The sequence below is a fragment of the Dama dama genome, chromosome 4 (assembly GCF_033118175.1).
Source record: "Dama dama isolate Ldn47 chromosome 4, ASM3311817v1, whole genome shotgun sequence".
Classification (NCBI taxonomy): domain Eukaryota; kingdom Metazoa; phylum Chordata; class Mammalia; order Artiodactyla; family Cervidae; genus Dama; species Dama dama.
In genome coordinates, this window is record NC_083684.1 from 29,480,108 (window position 1) to 29,503,933 (window position 23,826).

The following is a 23,826-nucleotide window of genomic DNA, read 5'->3' on the forward strand; positions in this document are numbered from 1 at the left end:
GTCCCTCGGTCCCATGGAAAGAGCCACAGCAGTGTTTCTATTATTTAATTGCAGGGTCTTGTTCAAGGTTTCCTTTCTTCTTGAGTCTTAGTTTCTGCCTTGAAAATAACATAAATGCTAATACTAATAGTAGTGAATTTAACAGTAACACCCCTTCCATTAATATAACGCTTACTATGTCCCAGACCCTTCGCATGCACCACTTCATTTACATTACAGCAACCTAAAAAAGGGAGGCTATTATCAGTCAACTTTGATTGATAAGGAAACTAAAGCTTGGAGAAAAGTGATTTTCTGAGGGTACCATAGATCCTGGATAACATCCTGAGTCAAGGCCAAAGATGACCTAGAGAAGAAGCTTTAGTCGGAAACTGAGTATCTCCATCAGCAGCGTTACCCTCCACCTCCCCTCCCCCAAACTCTCTAATAAACACAGCTAGGGGAGAAATGTGTGTGCATTCTAAACACAGCTTCTATTGATGGGTACGCTCCTTACGCTTCCTTCCCAGCAGACTGCCCATCCTTCATCCCCTCCTGTATGGAAATTCTAGAGCTGCTGAGCTGTGTTGCCCTTAGTCATTCGGTCATGTCCAACTCTTCACGATCCTATGGACTGTAGTCTGTCAGGCTCTGTTCATGGGATTCTCCAGACAAGAATACTGGAGTAGATTGCCAGGCCCTCCTCCATGGGATCTTCCCAACCCAGGGATCAAACCCAGGTCTCCAGCTTTGCAGGCAGATTCTTTGTCTGAGCCACCAGGGAAGCCCAAGAATACTGGAGTGGGTAACCCATCACTTCTCCAAGAGAATTTCCCCACCCAGCGATAGAACTGGGGTTTCCTGCATTGCAGACAAATTCTTTACCAGTTGAGCTACCAGGGAGGCCTCGCCTAGAGCTGCTAACAGAACATAAGGCCTGGGGTTATTTCAGAGACCTTTCCTGGTTCCAACAGTCTATTACTTCCTGTCATGGTTGGGCTGGTGGGGAGGGGATGAGGAATGGACAGGTCTCTGGAGGTGACCTCAGTGGAGCCTACTTTTTCTCCTGTGGCCTGTCCAATCACTCAGGTTCTTAAGGACTCTGGAGAGACTTCCTTCTGTGCTGAAGGGCCACACAGGTCTGCCAGCCTCTACCTGAAGACCCCAAGATTGGGACAGCTTATAGTGTTAGTTGCTCTTTGCAACCCCGTGGACTGTATCCTACCAGGCTCCTCTGACCATGGGGTTTTTCCAGGCAAACATACTGGAGTGGGTTGCCATTCTCTTCTCCAGGGGATCTTCCCGACCCAGGGGTTGAACCTGGGTCTCCTGCATTGCAAGCAGATTCTTTACCACAGAGCCACCAGGGAAGGCCTAGGGACAGTTTATATCATGGCTGTAATACATGGTTATTAAGGTTCTTTTTTATACTGAGAAAATCCAGCTGCTCCACATGTAATACCTGAAAGGTGCCATTTCATGAACACTACACTGGCATTATTTTACTTATCACCACAATCCATTCCGGGTAGGAATGAATCTTCCCATCCTGAGATGAGTATGCAGGCTCAGAGAGGTCACGTGAGTACCTAAGGCTACATCTATCTGTTAAGCAGGTAGGAAGATTCTGAGAATATCTACAATGAATATTCACAGTGAATCTACAGTGAATATCTGGGAAGGAGCAGCCGTCCCAGGGCCCAGAGTCGGAGTCTTCATCATGCCTTCAGCCTACTCTGAGCAGTTGATTGATAAACATGTCATTCACCAACTCCATCTACCTCTCAGCCACTCAGGGCTTGACGAACCGGTCTCAGGTCCTGGGAATATCTTCCCCTAACCCCTACCAGTGAAAGGTCTAACTAGGCCCTTGAACTTCTTCTGGGTAGTTAAAAAGTGAAAGTCGCTCAGTTGTGTCTGATTCTTTGCGACTCCATGGACTGACTATACAGTCCATGGAATTCTCTAGGCCAGAATACTGGAGTGGGTAGCCTTTCCCTTCTCCAGGGGATCTTGCCAACCCAGGGATCGAACCCAGGTCTCCTGCATTGCAGGTGGATTTTTTACCAGCTGAGCCACAAAGGAAGCCCAGGGTTCAAGGAAGCCTCCCTCTCTTTCTTTCTTTCTTTTTAAAATGATTTTAATTTATTTTATTTTTGGCTGTTCTGGGTCTTGGGTGCTGCATGAGCTTTTCTCTAGTTGTGAGGGGGGCCTATTTTCTAGTTGCATACTCGGGCTCTAGGGCGTGCAGGCTTCGGTTGTTGCAGTACATAGGGTCGGTAATTGTGATTTGCGGGCTCAGTAGTTGTGGTTTTCAGGCTCTAGGTCACAGGCTCATTAGCTGTAGCACATGGGCTCCGTTGTTCCACAGCATGTGCGATCCTCTGGGACCAGGGATTGAAGCTGTGTCTCCTGCATCAGCAGGTGGATTCTTTACCACTGAGCCACTGGGGAAAGCTCCTCTCTGCCTTTCTTGCTGTTGGCAGCTCACTGGGCCTCTCCCTGGCTATGAGCTCTTGTCATTCAGCAGGTTGGCCTGAGCTTCCCTAAGTAGTGGCAAGAGTTTGAGAGCAGAAATTATAAGGCCCCTTGTGGCCCAGGCTCTAAAACTCACATGGTACCACTTCTACCACATTTTATTGGTCAGAACAAGTTGTGAGGTCAGCCCAGATTCTAGGGATGGGGAAAGACTCTACCTCTTGATGGGAAAACTGTGAAATTGTTTTGCTGTGTTTTTCGATTCTTCATAACAATACATTAAAGAAATTCAGGTACAGATACCAAGATAATGCATGTCCTTGCCCCATGATAGTTCTTTCTTTCCTGTTTTATTCATCACTTGTTTTTTTCTGTTTGTTTTGTTTGTTTATTCTGTTGGCTGTGCTGCGTGGCCTGTGGGACCCTAGTTCCCCAACCAGGGACTGAACCTGGGTCTTCGACATTGAGAGCTCGGAGTCCCAGCCACTGGACCACCAGGGTATAATTCCCTGTTTTAATCATCACTTGGTTTATTATCCTAAAATAATTTTGTGAGATCTAAAAAGATTCATACACAGACTTACAGATATTGAACACAAACTTACAGTTACCAAAAGGGAAATGTGGGGAGAGAGAAATCAGGAGCTTGGGATTAACATATACATACTTCTATATATAAGATAGATAACCAATAAGGATCTACTATATAGCACAGGGAAGTCTGCTCAATATTCTGTGATAACCTGTATGAGAAAAGAACCTGAAAAAGAATAAATATATGTATACGTATAACTGAATCATTTTGCTGTATACCCAAAACAAACACTGTAAATCATTGTAAATCAGTTCAGTTCAGTCACTCAGTCTGACTCTATGCAATCCCATGGACTGCAGCATCCAAGGCTTCCCTGTCCATCACCAACTCCCGGAGCTTGCTCAAACTCATGTCCATTGAGTCGGTGATACGATTGAACCATCTCGTCCTCTGTCGTCCCTTTCTCCTCCTGCCTTCAATCTTTCCCAGCATCAGGGTCTTTTCCAAGGAGTCAGTTCTTTGCATCAGGTGGCCAAAGTATTGGAACTTCAGCTTCAGCATCAATTCTTTCAATGAATATTCAGGGTTGATTTCCTTTAGGATGGACTGGTTGGATCTCCTTGCAGTCCGAGGGACTCTCAAGAGTTTCCTCCAACACCACAGTTCAAAAGCGTCAATTCTTCGGCACTCATCTTAATCAACTATAGTCCAGTAAAATTTAAAAATAAATAAAAAGTTCCTATGGAGACAATTCTAATACAGGGGAGCTAATTTGGAGCAGAGTTTTGGCAATAGGTATGCTTTTTTCCCCCCTTCATTTCATTTTTAATTTCAGTTCAGTTCAGTCACTCAGTCATGTCTGACTCTTTGAGACCCCATGGACTGCAGCACTCCAGGCTTCCCTGTCCATCACCAACTCCTGGAGCCTACTCAAACTCATGTCTATCGAGTTGGCAGTCCAAGGGACTCCCAAGAGTCTTCTCCAACACCACAGTTCAAAAGCATCAATTCTTCAGCTCTCAGCTTTCTTTATAGTCCAGCTCTCACATTGATACATGACTACTGGAAAAACAAAATAGCTTTGACTAGACAGACCTTTGTTGCTAAGGTAATGTCTCTGCTTTTTAATTTGCTGTCTAGGTTGGTCATAGCTTTTCTTCCAAGGAGCAAGCGTTTTTTAATTTCAGGGCTGCAGTCACCATCTGCAGTGATTTTGGAGCCCAAGAAACATTCTGTCACTGTTTCCATTGTTTCCCCATCTATTTGCCATGAAGTGATGGGACTGGATGCCATGATCTTAGTTTTCTGAATGTTGAGTTTTAAGCCAACTTTTTCACTCTCATCAAGAGGCTTTTTAGTTCTTCTTTGCTTTCTGCCATAAGGTGGTGTCATCTGTGTATCTGAGGTTATTGATATTTCTCCTGGCAGTCTTGATTCCAGCTTGTGCTTCATCCAGCCCAGCATTTCACATGATGTACTCTGCATATAAGTTAAATAAGCAGGGTGACAATATACAGCCTTGACGTACTCCTTTCCTGGTTTGGAACCAGTCTGTTGTTCCTTGTCCAGTTCTAACTGTTGCTTCTTGACCTACATACAGAATTCTCAGGAGGCAGAATTTAGGGACTCCTGAACTCTGTTCTCTCCATTATGTAGATAAAAACAAAGGCTCGATAAGGGGAGTGATTTTTGTTGCGGGTCTGTGGTGAGTTAACCCTGGACCTCAATCTTGCTTTTGGGATTTCCAAGTCTGTGCTCTTTTTTCACCAGACCACACCATCTCTCTGGTTCTGACAGTGAAGTGCTGCAGGGAGGATATTTGTTTCTAAGGTGCTACATATTTCAACTGACTCCTTGAAGCTTGCCATAAGCCACTTCCAATTCTCAAGAGTCACTTTTCATACTTTGATCATGCCACTTGATTTCATTTTTGCCTAATGAGCATTTGCTTGGGGACATCAAAACGCTTCCTTTCTTCCATGGATTTGCTGTCCCTATGTCCTGCCTTCTCCTGAAGCCAGCCTGGCGGAAGCTCCATTGGTGGACCTTCTGATCATGCTTTTTATTTTTTTTTTTCAGACTGTGATGTGACAACAGACTGGTAAAGTGGAGACAAATAGTCTCCAAGTCACTTCTCTTTTTTTGAGACCAGGTTCCTCATCTAGTTCAGAGGGCAATGGTGGTTTTGTATTTTTCCAGTAATTGCAGCTCAGTTTTCCTTGGGAAAACTATCTCCCATTGTCAGTCCATATTTTGACTGGAAGACAGTCCACTCCTGGCACAAAGTTTCTATATTAGTCAGGACTCTTTCAGCTGTAACTGATAAACATGACACTCAAACTGGTTTAAGCAAAAGCAAAACATGCACCAGAAATCAGATCCACCCTGGATAATGAACCCTCTTAATGCAACAGCCCAAGAGTTGCTCCTCCAATCGCTGGATTCAGGTTCTGTTTATCTCGGTATTACGAATGGGGCAACGGAGGTTCATGGAGACAATGATTTGGCCAAAGAGCCAGTAAAAGCGAAAGTTAAGCCAAGTTGGCCTGATGCTGGAGCAGAGAATAGTCTAAACTGTCTCTCTTGCGGGTGCGTCGCTTTGAAGGAAAAAACATTCACCTCCAAGGGGGGGGAGCTATCAATCTCAAAAGGAAGGGCCGACACCTAAAAGGGTGGGGCTGTGCTTGAGGGGGCGGGGGGTGGGGCCAGAACCTGGGCGTGTTCGGAGCCAGAGAGGCGGGGCGAGAGCTGAGGGCGGCTAGGTAACTTTGGCGCCTGCGCAGAAGCCCCGAACTCCTAAGAGGCTCTCACTGAGTCTCGGCGGCGGTGCCCTTTCGCGCGCTCCGCGTGGGTCGCTTCCCACTAGTCAGACGCCAGGGTCGGCCATGAACCCGTGCGCTGACGCGCGGGCTGTGGCGGCCACTGTGCCGGGAGCTGGCGTCGGGAACGCGGGGCTGAGGCCGCCCATGGTGCCCCGTCAGGCGTCCTTCTTCCCGCCACCTGTGCCCAATCCCTTCGTGCAGCAGACGCAGCTGGGCGTGGCGAGGCGCATCCAGGTGCGGGGCGAGGGTCTGACAGGAGAGGTAGATTCTAGTGAGGGGTATGGGTTAGAGGGAGGAGGGCAGAGCCCGGTGAGGGACGTCTGACGGGGGAGGCAGACCCAGGTGAGGGATGTGTCTGAGGAAAATTCAGGGGAGTGACTAGAGACTGACAGGTAAAGCAGATTCAGGTGAGGGACAGGTGTTTGACAGCGAAGGCAGTCCAAGTGAGGGGAGTGAGTCTGAGGGAGGAGGCAATCCAGGTGAGGGACGCCTGACAGGGGAGGCAGTCCAGGCGAGGGACGTCTGACAGCGGAGGCAATCCAGGTGAGGGACGCCTGACAGGGGAGGCAGTCCAGGTGAGGGACGCTTGACAGCGGAGGCAGTCCAGGTGAGGGACGCCTGACAGGGGAGACAGATGCAGGGCAGGGATGTGGATCTGAGGGAGGAGTCAGTTTGAGGGAGTCCATGGGTCCGTCGGGGGAGGCTGTTTTTAGAGGGCAGTGTGGGTGTGAAGGGGAAGTGACAGGGGAGTGAGTCTGGGAAGACAGGCTCGAGGAAGAAAGGGATGTAAATCTGAGAAGGAAGGGCTTCTGAAGGGGCCAGGAGTCTGCAGCAGGCAGAAGATGCTGCGCTGAGAATTTAGGACCCTTGGAGGATGCTTGAAGGTCTGGGTGTGTGTGTGTGAGAGAAGAGAAGACAAAGAGCATGTGGGTCTTGGGAGAAGGTGCTAAACAGGAGGAGGTTGAGCAGGCCCATGAAGAGGAAATATTCCGTGCTGAGAACTGGAAAGGGCTCTGGGAGAACTTCAACCTGAGTGTGTGAAAGTGTAGTGGGAGCTCATCGTACTGCAGGAGAGTGGGTTTGGGGAGCTTTTTGTTGTTTTGCCTGAGGGAAGGAGAGAAGTCTTTTGGGATGAGAAGAGTGAGAGAAAAGGCAGAGAACCCAGGTCTGGAGTTAGAACCAGAAGAAAGGTGGGATGTTTTGGCTGAGCAGTTGCATCAAGGGTGGGAAATCACACCACCACTAAGAAAAGGAATAATATGGGTCCACTTAAGGTATTCAAGAGTTTTTGGTCCTGAATTGGTTTTCACCCAAACACTTCTAGATTCAAGGACGAGAGTCTTTCTCTCGTTGTTAAGAACGGCTCTATACAAAAAGGAAGTTCCTGTCCTTTCCTTTTTCTTGTAAAGCACTGCTTTTACCATTAGCAGTTACACTCACTCTTTGGACTTCCTCTTTGGTGAAGTTAGTGATCAGAGAACAAGATAGACTATGCAAGCTCCATTTGTCCTATGTGTTCTGCACGGGAAAAAAAAATAGTTTTAATGTTTCCTGTCCATCTTACATATTTATTTACTTTGGATTTGAAATAGTGTAATTTTTGCACAGCATGCTTATCTGCACTGAGACCATTGTCCTCTACGGCAGAGATAGATTAAGTGCTGGGCTAAGCAGTGTGGGGTGGTGGTTACAATAATGGTTGATGGGTGTCTGAAGGTATGAAAAAGGAAGAGGAAGATAATGAATGTAGCAATACCTCTTTGTAAAGAAACTAAATGTTTAAAAACTTGATCTTACAATGTGTCTTAAAATGGATTGATATTCCCATGATATCTTAAAAATTTCTGAAAGTGAAAGTCACTCAGAAACTTAATAAATTCATTGACTCTCATTCAGAATTCCTTTTGGCCTGAGTTCATCAAATCAGTTATACTTAAATGAAAATACGTCCATCTCTTTGGCTTCATGTATTGGAGAAAGGCTCAAAGTGGCATGTTTTAAGTAGGTACATTGTACCTGGATTACTAAGTTTTTGAGTTTTTGTTTTTTGTTTTTTTAAATAGCATGCCTGCAATCATTTAGAGAGCACTTCCAAGTAACTCTGTAAGAATTGTGATGTAATGGAATGATCACTAGTCTTAGAAAACCTGCTCAGGCCCTGTCATTTATAAGTTGTATGACTGGCCAAGTCAGTTGACCTCTCTGAACTTCACTTTCCTTATCTATTAAGTTGGAATAATAATACATCAAAGGAGGGTTAAAATTAAGTGAGATAATATGTGAAAGAACCTGGTATTGTTTGCTGATCTTGATAGTTATCAATGCTATTTGTTATCTACAAATTGTATACTGTATCTAAAATCTACCCCACTTGGATTGGATAGAAATGAATACAGTCGCAATATTTTTTAAAAAGTTAAAATGCATGTAGACAGAGATTCCAAAGTAGTTTCAATGGCTTGAACAGTCTGGGTAAAGGAAAATATAAATAGACACAATTGAAAAACAATGTTGTCTGTATTATCCAGTTTAAAAGATTGACATACTTAAGGATGACTCAATATGATGAATTTAGGCTAAATGTAATCTTAAATGATGATCAATATCTTGTTTAAGGACTGTTGTCACTTTTGCATCTCATAGGGCTTAGCTGTACTGCTCCTCCTCTCTTTTTGACTGTTTAAGGGGTCTGTTCCATAATGGCATGGAAAAAATTAGCCTAGCTTTTCTTTCCTCAATAGAATATGGAATTAAAACAAGTGTTTGATTGTAACTGTGGGTCATTTACCGTACCAAAAATATTTGTTGGATGCCTACCATATGTCAGGCACAATGTTACTCTCTGGAGATAGAGATATAATGAACAAGAGAAATAAGGACTCTGCCTATCTTAAGCCTATATTTCACTGAAAAAGTTAAACAAGCAAGTATAGAAATATATATAATTCTGTGTCTTAGTAAGTACTATGAAGAAAGAGAGGAAAATAATTTCAATAGTGTCAAAAGAAGGCCTTCCTACAGAGATAACTTATTACCAAAAGAAAATATGATGCATAATCCTCTTAATCCGATAGTTACTCAAAATTGGTTTTGTCATCTTAATAATGTTTAAAGATTAAAATTTTAAATCAACTTTGTCTGTATACCAGCAGCAACTACAAAATGAAATTAAATAATCTCATGATAGCAATAAGTGAAAGTCAATCAGTCATGTCTGACTCTTTGCGACCCTATGGACTACACAGTTCATGGAATTCTCCAGGCCAGAATACTGGAGTGGGTAGCTGTTCCCTTCTCCAGGGGATCTTCCCAACCCAGGGATCAAAGCCAGGACTCCCACATTGCAGGCAGATTCTTCACCAGCTGAACCATCAGGGAAGCCCAAGAATACTGAAGTGTGTAGCCTTAAATGATGATCTTCTGCAGCAGATCTTCCCAACCCAGGAATTGAACTGGGGTCTCCTGCATTGCAGGCAGATTCAAGACCACTACAATGAAAACAACAGAACACTATTGTAAGAAATTAATGAAGATTTACATAAGTTGGAAGAATCAACATTATTAAGATGGTAATTCCTCCCAAATTGATCTATAGGTTCATCGAAAGCTCAAAAAGCACAAAAATTCCAACAGGCTTTTTGTGTGGAAATTGACAGATTAATTCTGAAATTTATGTGGAAATAAGGATCTAGATTATCCCAAAAAAAGTTTGAAAAAGATAAAGTTGGAGGACATATACCACCAGATTTCAAGACTTACTACAAGACTACAGCAATTAAGAGAGTAGGGAATTGACAGACATACAGACGAATAGATCAACAAAACAGAAGAGAGAGCCTACATGTATGTTCAATGGATTTTTTGACAAAGTGGCCAACAAAATTTATTGGGGAATGTGGAGTCTTTTCAGAATTAGTTCTGGGGATGGCGCTGCACTGGCCATCCAATGGTTAAGACTCTGCACTTCCCTGCAAGGGGCGTAGCTTTGATCCCTGGTCCAGGAACTAAGATCCTACAGGCCTCACAGCTAAAAAAAAGCAGGGGCTGGGGGAGCTGGTTCTGGAACAACTAGATAAATCTGTAGATAAAAATGAAACTTGATCCCTACTGTACACCACACAGAAAGTAATTTACAACGGATCGTAGACTTGAACATAAAAGCAAAATCCATATATCATCTAGAAGAAGAAGAAGATATAAAATATCTTCATGATCTTGAGTTAGGTAAAGATGTCTTAGAAAGGTGGCAGAAGAGAACTAAATTGATAAATTAGTCTTCTTCAGAATTAAAATGGTTCTCATTGAAAGATACCAATAAGAAAATGAAAAAGCAAACCATGGAATAGGAGAAAATATTTTCAATACATATATTGAAAAAGGGCTTATAAACAATATATGAAGACCTCCTAAAAATTGATCAGAAAAGGACTAACAACCCAATGAAAATGGACTAAAGACTTGAACAGATAGGTTAAAGGGATGACCAATAAGCACATGAAAAAATTTGCTCAGCATCATTGTTCATTAAGGAAACCACAATGAGATATCATTTTACACCCACCAGGATGGCTACAAAGACTGACAACACTGAAAACTGATGAGGATGTGAAGCAACAGGAACTTTCATACTTCATTGGTGGAGGTATAAAATGACACAACCACTTTGGAAAACAATTTGTCATGTTCTTTAAGCACATCCTGGCCTGACAATTTCACCACCACCCACCATGAATGAACATGTATGAGACTCAAAAATTGATGTTTACTCATATAGCTAAGAACTTATAATAGGCTAAATGTCCCTGAACAGATTAATGGGTAAATTAATTGCAGTATATTCATACAATGGAATGTTACTCTGCAACGAAAAAGACTGTATTACTGATACATATGGCAAACATGGTTAAATCTCAAAAATATGAAGTGAAAGAAGCCAGACGTAAAAGAGTACATACTATGTGGTTTCATTTATATGAAAATATGGAACAGTCAAAAACTATAGTGAAAGACTGGCAGTTGTTGCCATACACTGAGGATATATTGACTGCAAAGAGACACAAGGGAACTTTTTTGAGTGATGGAAATGATCTATATCTTGATTATGGTGGTGTCTGCATAGGGTTATACATTTGAAAAGCTCATATTTAAAATAGGTGTATTGTATTTTATGTAAATTATGCCTTCATAAAATTGATTTTTTTTAAGAGATTTTAAACACCAAATGTCAGCAAGGCTATACAGTGACTGGAATTCTCATACACTACCAGTGACATTTTAAAATGATGCAACTGGACTTCCGGTCGTTAAGAATCCACCTTGCAATGCTGGTGACACAGCATTCAATTCCTGGTCTGGGAAGATTCCATGTGCCACAGGGCGACTAAGCCTGTGTGCCACAACTACTAATCCTGCACTACCACTAAGCCCAACGCACCTTTTCTTTGTTTCCCCAGCAACCCCTATTCACATTCACTGGTTTTCTCCCCTATTTCTTTTGCTACATAGTAGACTTTGTGATCAAGAAGGCAATGGCACCCCACTCTAGTACTTTTGCCTGGAAAATCCCATGGATGGAGGAGCCTGGTAGGCTGCAGTCCTTGGGGTCTCGAAGAGTCAGACATGACTGAGCGACTTCACTTTCACTTTTCACTTTTATGCACTGGAGAAGGAAATGGCAACCCACTCCAGTGTTCTTGCCTGGAGAATCCCAGGGATGGGGTCACACAGAGTCGGACACGACTGAAGTGACTTAGCAGTAGCAGTAGCAGACTTTGTGATGTCAGATATAATGTCTTATTTTCTTTGTGCTTAGATCGTTGCCTGGTGCAGGGCAATGCTCAATTCATCTTTGAGTGAAAGCTTGAATAGCATAAGATTTTTCTTTTACGTATATCTGTTTGATAACTACAGCATTAAAATAATGTCATCTATTTTTTTTTAATCAACTTTGACTTTCAGATTTTCTTCCTTGGAATTATCCTGCTTCCAATTCGTGCCCTATTGGTTGCATTAATTTTATTACTGGCATGGCCACTGGCTGCAATTTCAACAGCGTGCTATCCTGAAAAGCTGATCCACCCAATAACTGGTTGGAAGAGGTAAGAAGTAACTATGTTTAAATATTAGGTGAATCAAGATTAGAAGAATTTATCGAAGTTTGGGCAGTGATCAACAGTTGTGGCTCTAAATATAGGATATTTTGGAATGCAGTCATTAGAGGCTGTGCTGTGTTGTGCTTAGTTGCTTAGTCGTGTCCGACTTTTCGCAACCCCATGGACAGAGGAGCCTGGAGGGCTACAGTCCATGGGGATTCTCCAGGCAAGAATACTGGAGAATGCCATGCCCTCCTCCAGGGGATCTTTCCAACCCAGGGATTGGACCTTGTCAGAGACTACATCACTATAAATCAAAAACAGGAGGTCTGGAAGTTCTGTGACAGGGTGAGCTCTTTATCTTGAAATAAATAAAGATCTCAACTCTTAAACTACAGAGCAAGGAAAGAGCGATCATTTCCCAGTGCCCTTCTGAAAAGCACTTGGGCTTTCTGTGTCTCACTTCTCACCATGAAATAAAGGTTAGAGAAACTTCCTTGGGAGTTAGTTGCTTAATAGCTCCTCACAGTTTTATTATGTGAATGTTGAGAAAATTCAATAGGAAGCTCATTTTTTAAAACTCTTGTTAGATATCTTATGGGAGACACATATTTTTCATGAAAAGCTATATGCTTATTACATACTGAGATGTCCATCATGTGTTTGCACTTCTAAGACTGTGTTTTTGTTTTTCTACTCAATTGAGTTTATCAGAGACAGGATCTTACTTGTCTTATGTGTCCAACAGGATTCCTGGCACAATTTGATTTAACTAATTTTTAACAACAGGTTCTTTTAAAATAGTGAACAAATCAATAACCAGAATTAAGTGCATCTTTGTTCCAGGGAAGTGAGATAATAAATTTACTACTTAAGATTCTTCATGATTTTTAAGGGCTATAATTATATAAGGCTTACTTTTAAAATTTGATTTTTAAAATAACTCTGAGGACTGTTTCAGCATGCTAGTTCTAAAAGTGTTTTTGGGGGTAGCAGCATCTTTGTTACACAGATATAGATATCTAACTAAGGTGATTCATATGAAGGACAAGACTGATTTGAATTTCTCAGTGGGGGATGCATGTTGAAAAATCATTCTTATTACTTTATAGTCACAGAATAATGGAGCCACTTACCCACGTGGCCTTGGAAAAATTGCTTCTCTGGGCCTCAGTTTTCTCATCTGTAAATGGGAATGATGATAAATGCTCTCTGTTTCATAAAAATGGGCTAGGGATTAAAGAAATTAATATGCATAAAGTACTTAGAACAGTGCCTGGCAGAAAGAGCTCCACTGAAGTGTTAGCCATTCTTCCTAGCTGATATTTTAAAATGAAGTGCTGACATGGTTTGGTTTTTGCTTTGTGCTTTAGAGTAAAACCCTGCTGTTAGCTGCAGTTGGTAAAGCTAATTATGTTCATTTTTATATTTATTTCCAAAGGAAAATTACTCTGCCAGTCTTGAAGTTTCTAGGCCATGTTATGTTCTTCGCAATGGGGTTTGTAGTTACTGTGAAAGGAAAGATTGCAACTCCATTGGAAGCACCAATTTTTATTGTTGCCCCTCACTCAACATTCTTTGATGGAATTGCGTGTGTTGCAGCTGGATTACCTTCTATAGTATCTCGAAATGAGAATGTGCAGGCGCCTCTGATTGGCAGTAAGTACTCTGTAAGACAACAGAGATAAAATATTTTCATGTTCATGCTTTAAATTTAGAAAATCCTGTATAGTTTACTGATTAATTTTTTAAAGACTTAAAAATAATAAAACATTTCAAACATATTTGACTGCTTTTAATGAGGTACTATATCAAAAGAATGAGTTTATGAAAATAGATTGAAGACTTCCCTACCTATACCTCATCATTCTTTTTTTATTTTTTTAAAATTTTTAAACCTTTCAGATATAACTCTTTTAAATATTTATTTATTTATTTCATTTATCTTTTTGGCCGTATTGTGCAGCATGTGAGATCTTAGTTCCCCTACCAGGGATCAAACTGGCACCCCCTGCAGGGAATGCAGAGTCTTAACCACCAGATCACTAGGGAAGTCCCCTATCATTCTTTTTAAACCTTACCTCTGCCGCTGCACCATCGCTTCTTCCTGCTCCTAAATGTAAGCCAAAACGAACAGTTTTTCAATACAGAATATGGTAAATTTTTTGAGAGAGAATTTAATTGAAGAATTTGTGAAAGCACCAGTTACATAGTATTTCAATGAATTTCTCTTCAGGGTATTAGACTGATAAATGCAATAAATCTTTTCTTTTAACTCTGTTTTCTTCATTATTGCCCCCAAATCTCCACGAGGGACAAATGTGTAACTCTTTGAAAATTATGATGTAGAACAATAAATGCTTCCTGCCATAAAAATAATGAAACAAGTGAAATGTTTTTTCCCACCAGATGCTTTGCTGTCTCCCTGGGGGATTAGTCTCTAAGTAACTGCTTCCAGTTGTCCCAAGGCTATTGCCAAGCATCAGGTGGTGAGAGGGTAGGTTTGAAAATTGCCTGATGCTGTCTTGGTACTCTAGAGAAAATAATAGTAGTTCTTACAGCTTTGTCATTCAGCTAAGAAAGACACACACACTCTTTCTTTTTTTTTTAAAAGATAACCACCTTGCTTTGTGTAACATGACATTTTCCCCCAAAGTTGTTTAGCAATAGATTTTTGGTAAAATGAGGTTTATTGTGCTAAGACGCTACCTACTTAAAAGACTATTGCACTGAAAATTTTATTAAGATAAATAGCAATTACCCCCTACCCACATGTACTATGGCTTCACACAATCAGTTTGCAATATTATTATGGGAATATTCCCAAAATAAAACAAGACAATCTTATGGTGTATTTCAAATGTTTAATGTAAATTGAGAAAGAAGTCTTTTAGGGAGAAAATTGCCTTTTTTTTTCATATTCCTCTTGCTAACTTCTGTCAAATCAATGAAATATTTTTAAGTATAAATAGCCACCTGTCCTTTTGAAGCCAGAATCTATTAATAAGTTCTAACAAACTTTGAGTTAGAGGGTTTTTTAAGTTGTTCTCTTTGATTTGCTATCTTTTTAATTTTCCATGCAATTTGTTTTATGATTTGGTATCATTTCTATAGTAGCTGTAGCCCAAAAAATGACTTATGACTTTTCATTTGTTTTAAAGGAATATTGCGGGCCTTGCAGCCAGTGTTGGTGTCCCGTGTAGATCCAGATTCTCGAAAAAACACAATAAATGAAATAATAAGGCGGGCTACATCAGGAGGGGAATGGCCCCAGGTAAAACACAGTAGATGTTTATTTAAATATATTGAAATTCAATATATATTCAATATATAAATATATTGAAAGTTTATTTTTTGTACACTTGTATGTATTCGTTTAGATCCACAGATAACAATATAAGGGGACACCTTATGCTAGTTGTCTTTAGCATAATAAAAGCAGAATAAATGAGTAAGGATTAAGAAGTCCTCTTCTGCATGAGATACTCCTAGAATTAAATGTATCATTCTTTTTTATTCTCCAAACTCTTTGAACTAGTTTTCACTTTGTGTCATAAAAAGTAATTCTCTACCTCTGAATTTATTTATCATTTTAAAGATGAGCTACTAAAGCTCAGTTATTCTAAAAAATATGGTGGGTGGGTATATTTTGAAAGTGATTAATATTTTAAGATTATCTGAAGTATATTTAGATAGTGCTTTTCAGTTCAGGGGGCATATGAGTATCACCTGTAGAACTTTTCTACGTTTTACCATCCCATCTCCTTGGAATGCTTTTTTTTTTTTTTTTTTTAAAGTTTGTTTATTTTTGACTGTTTCTGGTCTTAGTTACCCTGCAGAATGTGGGGTCTTAGTTCTCTGCCCAGGGATTGAACCCACCTCCCCCGAATTGGAAGACAGATTATTAACTACTGGGCTACCAAGGAAATCCCTGGAATGCTTTTTGAAGGTGTAGAAGGAACATTTATTGCATAAATAGAGCCTCATGGGTGATTCTGATAAGTACCCCCCTGCCTTTCACCACGTGAAAACAAGTGATCTCTAACAGAACTCATGGTCCTGAGGTGATCTGGCTACTCGTGGTAATGTTTAGATATTAAAGTACCAAGAGGCATATGATCAACCAGGAGGTTTTAGAAACCAAGGCATGTGAGGAATGATTTAAAGAGTGACTGGGAAGAAATGACATTTGGAATAAGGGTTTGATTTTGCTCTTTGGCTCCAAGGAATTTATCTACGACTGGTGGGTGAAAGTTAACAAGATTTCAGTTCACTTTGCTCATTTCAAGGAATTTCCTGTCCAGAATTAGAATGGTCTGATTTGGAACCTCTTTATGGAATGTTCAGGCATTGGCTAGGCAACCAGTTGAGGGGGATATTGTAAAAAGAATTCAAGTATTAGAGATGCTATATGATGTTTAATGCCCCTTCTAGTTCTTGAGAGTTTATGATTTACTCTATATTAATTTATTCTTCATGGTATAGCTATAGAATATCCACTATATGAATTATATTTGCTATTGTAGCCAATTGGAATAGGAAACCTGTTTGTTTGGTTTTTTTTTAAGTTGGAGAATGGAATCACATATACTCACAATTTTTATTTTACAAATAACTTGTTATTATGGCAGCTTAGCTTACTAATTACTTTAATTATTATTAAATACCCATTGCTAAATGCTGTAAGTCAGGGATTTTGTTTATGGCTTAGCAATTTACTCATTGCTAAATTCCAAAAGCTTCAGAAAAATCAATCTGCTGTTTTATTCAGTTAATGGGGAACTGTAGTGCATAGTTTTTGTGTGGAAATCATAATATATTAAAAGCTAAAAACACCTCCTCAGAAAAGAATATTAAATTGTATTCCATATGTCAACAAATTCAAGTAAGCATAAAGCATATTGTTGGTATTTCCCCCTTTTTTCTCAGTACAACTTGAAACTGTATGTTGTAAAAGGGAATATCATTTAATGGGAAAACTGAAACAGAAGTATCGAATGATTTAGTTAAAGGTATATACCAGTAGAAGAAGGAATTTAATATTGTGTAAAATGAATGCAACTTTGACCATGATTCAGGGTCTACAGCTTCTTTGAAGCCTTTTCAGATCGTTAGCATCATCATTAAGAAACATTTACTGTGTATATTCTCTTTTCAAACCTTTAATTCATTTTCAGATTATGTTAATGGTCAGACCATACTTCTTTTAGAGCAAAACTGAATAATCTGATTCTAGGTTTCACTGGAATCAAGTGCTAGCCTTTTATTTTATTTTTGCTTTATAAAAATTGGCAACTGTGAAGTCATAAGAAAGCAAGTAAAGAGGTAATCTGTTAATTAGAATGACATATTAAATCTATTTCTTTTCTCTCAAGATACTAGTTTTCCCAGAAGGTACTTGTACTAATCGGTCCTGTTTGATTACTTTTAAACCAGGTGAGATCAATTAAATTATGTATTGTGACAAAATAATATGGATGATTTCTCAAATGATCTAATAATAAATATACAAAATAACTCATCAGTTTGCTTGGAACATTTCTTATTTTCTGATAAAATGTTTTTAATAATGTGAATCCACAGCTCACTCTTTTACTTTCTCTTTTGGTATCATAACACCTTCTTCTTTGGAATGGTGTGTGTGTGTGTGTGTGTGTGTGTGTGTGTTTGAGCAGAAACCACTAGCAATTTTTCTTTTCCTCCAAGAACAACCCCCACAGACACTTGGGGTCCGTGTCATCAAGTTAGAAAACCTATTTCAATTATCATTATAATGCTTTTAATGCTTTCTGAGGTTCATGCCTTTTTAAAATATTATGAAGTTGTGAATTTTATAGCAATTTATAATTTCATATGTCATTTCACAGTAATTACTAATATTTTTAAATAGAGATAAAAAGAATATTTTAAGTGACTTAGGCATAACATTTAATATTTTGCTTACATATTTCTAAATTTAAAAATCTCTCATTTTGGCTAACATTAGGAATTTACCAACATTCAGCCAATAGTTTATGTGTACTCTTAAAACATTTAGTATATTTACATCGTTTATTAATTTTTTAATTCACTCTAAAACCTGTATTCACATAAAGAGCATGTTGTAAAATTTCACTATGTGGTTATAGGAGCCTTCATTCCAGGAGTTCCAGTGCAGCCAATTCTCCTCAGGTACCCAAACAAGCTGGTAAGCATCATATTTTGCTATGAGAAGAATCTCACCATTCCAAACAGCACAAATTCTCTAGGACCCCTTTTGCTTAAATAAATTGATGAATAGATAAATGGTGGGAACAGGTGGGCAGTCTCATTCTCCTTGCCACATTTAGTTTTTAAAAATTTGTGAGACTGGGGAGTTCCCTGGTGGTCCAGGGGTTAGGACTTCATCTTCTGGTGTTGGGAGTGAAGGTTGGATCCCTGGTTGAAGATCTAAGATCCCACATGCCTCATGGCCAGAAAACCAGAACATAAATAACAGACGTAATATTGTAACAAATTCAATAAAGTTTTCTTTTTAAAAGTCTGAAGACTGGTTTACAACCTTAAAAAAAGATACTTTCTTAAAAAAACTTGTGAGGTAGGCACAAATTGGTTGATACCAATTTTTGATACTGCTTTTGCTATTACTAAGCTACAGAAAGATATCTCCTTAGCTTCTGCCCTGTTGTTCCTGTGATGGTATGAGTTAGTCTCAGCTCCAGGGTCTCTTAGATTGGATTTGAAAAAGCTCTCATAAAGTTATGATTTTTCATTAAGCTTGAAAGGAAAAACTTCTCCTGATTCAATGGTCATTACTGGTGGAGAAGGATTGAAGTAGCAGGATAAATTTGGAAGAGGCTTGGTGTTCAATGACAGTCAGTACTTAGTAGCTGTGACACTTGACGAGTAGCTTAAATAAGAAAATAGCTGCAAAGAACTTCACATTCTACAGAAAGTCCATATGGGCTCAGGAAATAGTCTTTGCTCCAGCGAGATGCATTGTTGTCTCCTGGATATTGGTTGTGTCACCATTTTCCTAAAGAAAGTCATTTTTTGGCAGGGAGAGGGATGTTTTGTTTCTGAGAGGAACTTTCTTTACTATAGAATTTATATAAAAAGGCAAGATGTAATTATTTGTGACCTATGTTATTTAAGATTCAGTTCTTGATCAACTTCCTATCAGTGGCTGATTTCTCAGCTTTGCACACTTTTAGTTAAAAAATTAAAATTTATCAAAGTTTTACTCAATATACTTCTGCCTATGGATTTGCATTTGTCATTTATCCAAATTCCTTCACTCTGTACTTTTTCACTGCTATAGTCTCTTCTCCCATATAAACTTCTTTTTGAGAACTGACGTGTTCTGGTTTTTGTGACAATTAATTATCCAGATATGTTTGTATTAGGAAAATAGTTAAGCATACACAATAGTTTTTTTAAAAAAAATTCAGAGCAACTTAATTCCATAAAAAGATACGTGGTTACATATGGATGACAGACAGATCTTTGCCATGTAGATATATAATCCAAGAATTGATAGATCACTTCACTATTGTTTAGTGCTTATTTTACTTTTCAACATATTGCTTTTAATTCAAAAAAGGAAGTATATGAATACCAATATCAAAATAAAATTTTTGGTTTTATTTGATATTTTTTCTGTAATAGTTTAAATACTATTGTTATTCTAGGATACTGTGACTTGGACGTGGCAAGGATATACATTGTAAGTTGCTTACATTATTATTCATTTATATAAATTTTATTTAAGTGATGAAAGAGAAAGAATATGTTCTTTTTTTTTTCAAAGCCTTGTTTTTGTAGAAGTAAAGATTTCTCATCAGAGCCTTAAATAACTGATAAGTTTCTGTAGAGAGCATAACTATCTTGCCCATTAAACCCCAGTGTCTCCCATGTGCAGAATTCTAGTTGTTTGTCAGTTCTAATGCATCTCAAGTGTTTACCAATTCTTAAGAAACATTCCAGTGATCTCATTTGCACCCTCTTTAGCTTAAATTTTGTAGTTTCATTCTCATTGCAAATTTAACGTTATCTGGTGTCTCCATCTTTTTTTCACTTCATTGGTTTAAACAGTCCAGAGCAGTTTAGTCATATGGCCTGAAATAGTTGTGATATGTCTGATTTGAGTTGAGGAAATAGCTAAGCAATTTTTCACTTCCACTCTTAGGTTTTGAGAGGCTGGAAATCAGCAGTTTCTGTAAACAGTTAAGAGAAGAGAGAAATACAGTTTCACTGTTAAACAAGCTGAAGTGAAATAGACCTTTTAAAAAGAACAGAACACATAGAATCTTACTTTCTCTCAAGAAGTTCTTTTGTTTAGTTCTCTTCCCTATTCATTCAGGTGCCTCCTTTGGTCCTTTTACCTGTGCAGACCACACTGACATCCCTCAGTGTTCACCTCAAGGAACCTAGCTGGCTTTGGGCTGCAGGAGAGAAAAATAAAATGATAAACCTTCCCCAAAATAAAAATAATAATAAAAAAAAGACAACCTGTTTACATTTTGGGTTTGAGGGCTTTCCCAGAGCTTAGGCAATAATGCCTTTTGATACTGTTACACACAGAGCTCAAATTATTGATGGATAGGTGACCATCACTTGGAAATGTCTACAAGAAATCATACTTTGCCTTCAAATACATTGTAGACAATCCAAACAACTTATGAAAATTAGATTTTTTTCGCTACAAACTTATCTTCTCCATTTTTTGTGTATGTAAATTGCTTTGAAATAATACATTTAAATCAGAATAGATCGGCTGATTACATGTGTTAATAAATACTGATACTTGTGAGACATTTATATTCCTGTTATGCTTCAGTCCTTGGTAGTCAAAGTTAAGTATATAACACTAAAAATAGGGCACATAAACTGTAAAGGATATCTATTTATTCCCTTGGCTAGAATACCTTTCCTGTCATTACTAATTTCGAATTTCTGGTTTTCAGAAACAAATAGTATGAGAACATTTTAGAAAAAAATACCTGAAAATTGAGAGATAACATATTTATATTTCCTGAGGTATGTCATCCTCAGTGCCTTTACAAGTTAAGTCCTCTTAGAGATAGTGACTTTGGGTTCATTGTGAATTTTTTTGGTTTTGCAGCTGGAGTAGTGGAAATGAAGGTCAAATAGGAGATTGGGGGTAAATAGAGTGGTTGAGTATTTAATCTAGGCTTCTAACCTGAGAAGTATGTGACAGGAGGAAAAATAGGAGAGACAATACAGCTAAGAAAGAGAGGAAAAAAATATTTTCAGAGTTAAAGATATCTTAGGATTTGTAAACAAACACAAGACCTTCTAAAGAAACAACTTTTTTATCTTAGGTCACATCGCACTCATGCATGGTAACGTCCTGTTTTTACCTTATCTTCTCATCTCCATCATACTATATTTAGCACTGTGCCTATTATGTCTAAATCAGTTTCCCCAATTGTCCTTGAGAATTCCATAAGAAATGCTGTTTGGTTTGTCTGTAGTGTGGACAAGTCGAGTTTAAAGAGATGTTGTGTGTGGTTTCATTTTTTTTTTAATAGTGTTCAGAATTTTCAAATCAATATTCAAATCATTGAATTCCAAAGCTCTCTTTTAATCATTAAAGAACAATTTACTTAATGAGAGATAATGTGGATTGGCTTTTATTTTCATGGGCCCACATTTTTTTTTTTCACTATTAAAAAAAATTTAGTAACATAATAGTCCGCTCAGGAGTTTTTCTATAGGCAAATTACTATATCTTAAAATATGACTGTGAGTAGTTTTCTCTAGACCTAGGAGTCTTAGTTATCAAGGAGACTTCAAATTTGGGGTCCATTCTGGGGTTCAATATGTACCACAAATATATATTTGGTATTGTGTTTGGCAATTTAACCTTTGAATATCAAGAATAATTCTCTATCCTCCAATTAAAAAAATATCCTATGATAAACCATGGGGGCTTCCCAGGTGGCACAGTGGTAAAGAATTTGCCTACCAATGTAGGAGATGCAAGACACAGGTTCAATCCCTGGGTCAGGAATATCCCCTGGAGAAGGAAATGGCAATCCACTCCAGTATTTTTGGGAAATCCCAAGACAGAGGACCCTGTTGGGCTACAATCCATGGGGTTGCAAAGAGTCAGACATGACAGAGTAAATGAGCACATGATAAACCACAAAGGAAAAGAATATTAAAAGAATGTATAATTAAAAAAAAGAGTAGATAAAAAATTTTAAAAAGAATAGTTTTCTAAGCGCAAAAAGTGGTATAGCAGCAGAATGGCATCTATAAATGCAGAATACACACAAAGAGTGACAAGGGTTGCTTGTTTGTCAGGAAAGGATTGTTGAGCAATATTAGATAGTACTTGTGTTACCACATAAAAATGGCCTTCTCTCTTTTCTCCTCAGCATTCAACTTTGTGTGCTTACTTGGTGCCAGCCCTTCACAAGGGTGGAAGTTGAGGTAAGTGGTTCAAAATGTAGCCTTGAAACTTGTGGTTTGGCCTTTCTTACCATAGTGAATTTTCAATCTGGAGAGATCAGATGTAGAATGAGAGTTAAGTTTGTCACCTTGAAAATAAGCCCTGTTCTTTTGCAAATTGTGTATCTAAACCCAAGCTGTCAGAACTAGCGCTTAAACTTGTGTTGGGAAGCACAACTTCCTAGCTTCTGGGAATTTCCAACATGTCACCACCCTGGTTGGCCATATTTGCATCACTCACTCCTATCTTTTTATTCCTTTTAATGCTGACAAATAGATTTAAGGGTCTGAGAGACAGAGTGCCTGATGAACTGTGGATGGAGGTTCGTGACATTGTACAGGAGACAGGGATCGAGACCATCCCCAAGAAAAAAAAAAGCAAAAAAAACAAAATGGCTGTCTGAGGAGGTCTTATAAAGAGCTGTGAAAAGAAGAGAAGCGAAAAGCAAAGGAGAAAAGGAAAGATATACCCATTTGAATGCAGAGTTCCAAAGAATAGCAGGGAGAGACAAGAAAGCCTTCCTCAGTGATCAGTGCAAAAAATAGAGGAAAATAATAGAATGGAAAGACTAGAGATTTCTTCAAGAAAATTAGAGATACCAAGGAAACATTTCATGCAAAGATGGGCTCAATAATGGACAGAAATGGTATGGACCTAACAGAAGCAGAAGATATTAAGAAGAGGAGGCAAGAATACATAGAAGAACTGTATAAAAAAGTTCTTCACAACCCAGATAATCATGATGGTGTGATCATTCATCCAGAGCCAGATATCCTGGAATGAGAAGTCAAGTGGGCCTTAGGAAGCATCACTACGAACAAAGCTAGTGGAGATGATGGAATTCCAGTTGAGCTATTTCAAATCCTAAAAGATGATGCTGTGAAAGTGCTACACTCAACATGCCAGCAAATTTGGAAAACTCAGCAATGGCCACAGGACTGGAAAAGGTCAGTTTTCATTCCAATCCCAAAGAAAGGCAATGCCAAAGAATGCTCAAACTACTGCACAATTGCACTCATCTCACATGCCAGTAAAGTAATGCTCAAAATTCTCCAAGCCAGGCCTCAGCAATACGTGAACTGTGAACTTCCAGATGTTCAAGCTGGTTTTAGAAATGGCAGAGGAACCAGAGATCAAATTACCAATATCCGCTGGATCATCGAAAAAGCAGGAGAATTCCAGAAAAGCATCTATTTCTGCTTTATTGATTATGCCAAAGCTTTTGACTATGTGGATCACAATAAACTGTGGAAAATTCTTCAAGAGATGGGAATACCAGACCACCTGACCTGCCTCTTGAGAAACCTGTATGCAGGTCAGGAAGCAATAGTTAGAACTGGACATGGAACAACAGACTGGTTCTCAATAGGAAAAGGAGTACGTCAAGGCTGTATATTGTCACCCTGCTTATTTAACGTATACGCAGAGTACATCATGAGAAACGCTGGGCTGGATGAAGCC

At 39.0% G+C, this 23,826-nt stretch overlaps 1 protein-coding gene across 1 annotated transcript in view; it reads left to right on the forward strand.

The window, feature by feature from the left end:
- The first annotated feature begins 5,778 nt into the window (after positions 1 to 5,778).
- The window catches only part of LPCAT2 (lysophosphatidylcholine acyltransferase 2), a 65,020-nt gene continuing 46,972 nt past the window's right edge, over positions 5,779 to 23,826 (forward strand). The window contains exons 1-8 of the mRNA XM_061138531.1: positions 5,779 to 6,048; positions 11,773 to 11,912; positions 13,348 to 13,565; positions 15,068 to 15,180; positions 17,282 to 17,342; positions 18,035 to 18,093; positions 19,577 to 19,611; positions 22,292 to 22,346. Coding sequence (XP_060994514.1) covers positions 5,878 to 6,048; positions 11,773 to 11,912; positions 13,348 to 13,565; positions 15,068 to 15,180; positions 17,282 to 17,342; positions 18,035 to 18,093; positions 19,577 to 19,611; positions 22,292 to 22,346 — 852 coding nt within the window. The 5' untranslated portion in view covers positions 5,779 to 5,877. The remainder of the gene's footprint in view (positions 6,049 to 11,772; positions 11,913 to 13,347; positions 13,566 to 15,067; positions 15,181 to 17,281; positions 17,343 to 18,034; positions 18,094 to 19,576; positions 19,612 to 22,291; positions 22,347 to 23,826) is intronic.